Below are 5,784 nucleotides of genomic sequence, written 5' to 3'. Positions count from 1 at the left end.
AATGTTGGTATGGTTTTACATATTGAATATCACCAGCATATATACACACTTAAACAATTGAGCAACAACACTTACCTTTATTACTTGATAACCCGTGAAAACATTATCTTTATCATCCCTTTGATTTTTTCTTTGAAAATGACCGTGATAATTTTATAATTACAAACTTAGCTAATTATTTATACCACAAATAAACATCCTTTGATGACACCACCAGTTAATTTTTTGTTAGCATGATAAAGGAAGAAAATGTTTGATTTTTTCACAGTTTGAAAGTTAAGGTCATTCTCTAAACATGATTAAAGAAGGAAATAATTTGATTTTTTACAGTTTGAAAATGAAGGTCATATTCTCTCTTCTCTTCATAGTATCACATATTTCAATTATACACTAGGAAATACAAACATTTTAGACTTAGTCAGGATAAGATAGAGACAAATGGATTTTAATCATTCACTTCGATTTCAGGTAATAATAATGAATCATTTATTATTACTATCTTTTTAAACAAATAAGTTTTTTTTAGTAAAGTGCAGCCGCGCGTTTGAACGGTTAGAAAAATGTCGGATCAGTGTGGGGACTTCGTATTACAAACGCGCAGTTTCACTTTACTGAAAAAAATACTTATTTGTTTAAAAAGATCATGATACCTCACGAATAAGCGGGCTCTCCACTTTATCTCATTAAACATGGTGAAATATATAAAAAGACATCATTAAAAATGTTAACTGGGTCGCGCTTTATTTTCCCAACACAGATCTTAAAAAGTCACGTGGTATAAGCACCGTGAAACAAGCTTTATTAGTTCCAATATTTTTGTCTATAAATCAATTAACTTTATACGTCAAAACAAATGCATGAACGTACCCTTATAATAGGCAAATGCTATCAAATGCAGTAAACTGCAGCATATTTATGTATCCCATCATCATTAATTGATAAAATGATCGAACTATTTAATGATTCAGACTTGACAATAAAAACGTATAGTTTGACCAAATGCTGTAATGTGTTGGAATATAAAACAATACCATCTCAGGATAACTCATTACCCTGGAAATTAGAGTTTTCTTAAGTTTAGATGGCTCGTTAATTCAAATGGGATCAACCACTAGGACATGTATTTACAGTCAGTCTTATCAGAACAAGTGTTTGTTTTATAAAAACAAATAATACTCATAGGTGTTAATATATTGTAACAGATATTTAAACACTATAAAATTTACACTTTAAAGGTTAAACATATATAGTGTATTAAAAATCAATTATTTTGAGCATTTGTTATTGGTGCTAATGTCTATAAAGCTCCTTATAAAAATCGTTAAAATGTATCGGAATTCAACGGAAAGCTACGTCTGCATTTTTGTTAAAGAATGTGTGATTGATTTCACAGAAAAATAAAAAAAACTGCACTTTCAAAGGCCTAGCAAATTTTATCAAAGGACAATAACCCCTTCTAAAACAAGACTATTGCCAGGCAATATAAGTCCCCTACCGGTGAAACTCTACCATTTACAGAAATATGTCTAGTCTATGTGTTGCCATAGCAACCAGAATTCTTGACGTAGGAACAACATGTAATGACGTGCATAATCTCCGTTATTGTCATCTATCCATGTTTCAAGTTTCATGAAAAAATATGAAGATTTTTTTTAAGTTATCGCAGGATGCACTAGCTATTATCAGCAATACTTCTAGTATATTTGTTAATATTTCTAGTCTATTTGTTGCTATAGCAACCAGAATTCTTGACATAGGAACAAGTGAAATGACGTGCATAATTTCCATATTGCCATCTTTCCATGTTTCAAGTTTCATGAAACAATATGAAGAACTTTTAAAGTTATCGCAGGATCCAGAAAAGTGTGACAGACAAACAGAGCGCAAACCAGAAGTCCCCTCCGGTTTCACCGGTAGGGGACAATAACGCAAAATGTGAAACATAACAAATTCAATATAGGATGAAGCACTAATAGAGATAAAGGCATGTTCAATATAGGACGATTTGTGCAAAGAAACTGTTTCGTGTATGAGTAACTTTAAACAAAGTGAAAAAAATCATTGAAAATAATTAAATCCCGAGACCTTCACTAAATGTGCTGTAGCCTTAATGATAATTATTTTGTACAAGTCTAGTGAAAACTGAAAACAAAATCTAGCAGACGTTGCGTGAAGACGTTTTTGCAAACCTTTGATCGGGTGCATTTGATCAGATGATTTAAATAAATAATTCAATACATATTCCTGTTTTCAGATATGTAGACAATGATAAACTGAGTTGGATATTTCACCTTTTACTTGACATAAAGACTGTAAATCCCTCATATTCACTTTGAATTCACCTTAAATATAAACGTAGTCGACAGGCTTTAAGAAGAACATATAGGTTTTCCCACTTGCCAATTTTCTATAATTTTTGCTAAATGCATCACATGCTATTTTGGTGTGTGAATTTAAAACAGCAAACTATGTTTGTTCTAAATTGCTCATTTGTTTGCATTTTAAAATCTAATGCCTATTGCTTGCATAATATTTAACATTTCACTCATATCTTTTATATTCTACAAAAACAAGCAAGCATGTTAACATTCCCATAGTTGAACATAAAAGCATTATACATTCATGTATCAAAGCTTTATTATGCTCGACATAAACAACATAATAAAAATACATTGCTGTAAGTTTCTAAACATTCCTGGATTAAATTCCATTATAAGAAAAATGTATTTTTCCCTGTCCTAACGGTCCCCTTTAACAGAAAAATGAGCTCTTGCCTTGAATTCAACTGACAAGAAGAGATAGCCTTGCTTACTGGAACTCAATTCTGGTAAGCCAATTAACACAATGAACACATAACCCATTTGCAAGCAACAACAGCTTTACAGCATGATTAAGATTAAAAATACAAACAGCAACAACAACACATACATAGAATAATAAACGTTTAAGCATCAGTACACGGTTAGAGTTTCTTAAAAGACTTGACTTTGGAAAGAATTTTTGTTTCTTATTAAACAATCATAGTTAGGGAATGGTTTAAACGTCTTTATTTTAGCCAGATTGCATCAAAACCTTATACCTACTATGACACTCTCTTATCTATTTCCTGTGTAGAGCCAGTTCTTTAGAACATTCTCCAAAGCTTCATCAAACCTAAAGCTTCCGATTGCTAGATCTACATCATATAAACTATGACACGATGACCTCTGACACAGATTGGCACAGTGTAAGGTTATCGTAGTACAAATGTTCAATTTCAATTTGAACAGTTCTGACATCTTAAAATATGTCTACCCTTGGCAGCAAGGACAACTATATCACCATGACTATGTATTGACCTTCAAATATATTGCCTTAATGTACACAAAATAAAGGCTAGTGTGATGATAATCATGGGCATGAAAATACAAACTCCAACATCCAAACATTGCCTTAACCTCGAGTTTACGTTGACCTCGAGTTTAAATACATGAATTTACACGGGATAGCACACACACTGACCAAAGGTAGAAAACTCTTGATTTTCTCAAACATGCAACACTATCAATGATTAAAGGAACCCTGAGTCTAGAGGGTTGTTGCCACGGTATGATACAGAATGGCTTTCTTGACTATAAGTGATTATTTGAACCCAGAGTCAGAAATGGTGTTGTCATGGTAGAAGGCAGTTAGTCTTTATTCTAAATAAGTGATAAATATCATCCGAAGTGTTGTTACCAGGATACAAGGCAGTACGACTATCTCAAATATCAGTGATTAATGGAACCCAGAGTATGAAGTGTTGTTACCAGGGTAAAAGGCAGTATGACTATCTTCCCTATCAGTGAACTGATGCTGCTGTCCTCTATTGGAAACTCTAGATGTCATGGAAGCTCCTTCCGTCTCTTCATTCCTTGACTGCTGAACTGCACCCATATCTGCACTATGCTCGAATTCTCCAACAATGTGATAATCTTCGTCAACTGCAGAATGTTTAGCTTCGTTTCCCTTAGGAACGGAATTCGACCTTTGACCTTCCAAGTCCTCTCCTATGACGTTGCTAACTGCAGGAACGCTCGTCATCCGCGTCAGTATGTTCCTATGTGAGGAGGCTGATTTGGAGGACGGGTCAGAGCCTATACGCTCTCTGAATGGTTCACTCAGACAGGTGGGCGTCTGCGGCTTTGAACCATCTGATAAAATTTGGAAAATGACATTGTTATATCAAAAATGAAAAAAAAGAGTTCTTTTATTCTACCTTTTTACGTAGCACAAACAATTTTGTTTTCAGAGAATTCTTACTCACATGAAAGAGTTGCGATTCGGATTACCAATCGACAATTACATACTCTTGAAACAATTAACTAGAGTAATATTTTGTAATGTTCTACAACTATCAATGTTCTGAAAAACATATACAGTATTTTCCTATCAAAGACAATAAACTACATTTAATAATAGCGTTTTTTGTTTCACTACCATGCTAGTAGCTAGATTACTTTTAATGCCGATGAAAATCTTGGCAGGCTTCCACAATTATCCCCATTCAAGTAAAGGCTTGACTACATTACAAGGATGTGCTGTGTTTTTGTTTCAAAGAATTAATATGTAACAAAAAGTACATTATATATGAAATATTGAACTAGTATTATGTTATGCTACATTCTATCAGTTTCATTAGTTGTGTCAAGAAATATTGCACTCAAGTAGCATTTGTGTTTACCAATTCAACTAAAACAATTACTTTACATGAGGGTAATACTATCTATATATATAACCAGAGTTCACTTAATTTTGACTCTTTCTCTACAGAGTTCACTTTTACCATGACCCTTTCTCATCAGAGTTCACTTTTACATTGACCCTTTCTTACCAGAGTTTACTTTTACCTTGACCCTTTCTTACCAGAGTTCACTTTTACCTTGACCCTTTCTTACCAGATTAACTTCTACCTTGTCCATTCTTACCAGAGTTCACTTTTACCTTGACCCTTTCTTATCAGAGTTCACTTTTACCTTGACCCTTTATTACCAGATTCACTTTTACCTTGTCCATTCTTACCAGAGTTCACTTTTACCTTGACCCTTTCTTACCAGAGTTCACTTTTACCTTGACCCTTTCTTACCAGATTCACTTTTACCTTGTTCATTCATACCAGAGTTCACTTTTATCCTGACCCTTTCTTATCAGAGACCCTTTCTTATCAGAGTTCACTTTTACATTGAATTTTTTTTACCAGAGTTCACTTTGACCTTTCCCTTTACTATAATTCACTTTTACCATGACCATTTCCTACCAGAGTTCAATTCTACCATGACCCTTTCTTACCAGAGTTTAATTTTACCTTGAACCTTTCTTACCAGAGTTCCTACTTTACCCTTTCTTACCAAGTTCACTTTAATCTTGACCTTTTCTTACCAGAGTGTACTTAAACCCTTGACCCTTTCTTACCACAGTTGACTTACACTTTGGCCCTTTCTTAACTTGATTCACATACCAGAGTTTAGTTTAGCCTCGACCCTCTATTGCCACAATTTGCTTTGCCTTTCACCCTTCCTTACCACAGTTCAGTTTAGCCGTGAATCTCCCGTACCATAGTTCACTTTCACCTTGACCTTTAATACCCGAGTTTACTTTTATCTAAACCCCTTTAACAGGTCTTTTTTTACTTTGAACCTTCCTTACCATAGTTTATTTTAACGCTAACCCTCCCTTAACTGAGTTTATTTTTACCTTTCACTGACCATAGTTCACTTAAACCCTGACCCCCTTACCAGTGTAATTTAAGTTAAGTTGGGCCTTTAC

At 33.9% G+C, this 5,784-nt stretch overlaps 2 protein-coding genes across 4 annotated transcripts in view; both read right to left on the bottom strand.

The window, feature by feature from the left end:
* Positions 1-2,619: 2,619 nt before the first annotated feature.
* The window catches only part of LOC127837643 (hamartin-like), a 318,472-nt gene continuing 315,307 nt past the window's right edge, over positions 2,620-5,784 (bottom strand). For 2 of the 3 annotated variants that reach the window (XR_008029412.1, XR_008029410.1), the window contains one exon: positions 3,205-3,338. The gene's annotated coding sequence lies outside the window, so the exon portion shown is untranslated. Of the gene's footprint in view, positions 3,154-3,204; positions 3,339-5,784 lie in introns of those variants that run through there. The other variant, XR_008029409.1, reaches the window with a different exon arrangement.
* LOC127837649 (uncharacterized) overlaps positions 3,332-5,784 on the bottom strand; it is a 114,904-nt gene continuing 112,451 nt past the window's right edge. The window contains exon 6 of the mRNA XM_052364904.1: positions 3,332-4,172. Within this exon, the coding sequence (XP_052220864.1) occupies positions 3,757-4,172 (416 nt within the window). The 3' untranslated portion in view covers positions 3,332-3,756. The remainder of the gene's footprint in view (positions 4,173-5,784) is intronic.

Source organism: Dreissena polymorpha, chromosome 7 (genome assembly GCF_020536995.1).
Source record: "Dreissena polymorpha isolate Duluth1 chromosome 7, UMN_Dpol_1.0, whole genome shotgun sequence".
Classification (NCBI taxonomy): domain Eukaryota; kingdom Metazoa; phylum Mollusca; class Bivalvia; order Myida; family Dreissenidae; genus Dreissena; species Dreissena polymorpha.
Note: the sequence above shows the minus strand (reverse complement) of the source record. Positions and strands in the feature narration are given on the sequence as shown.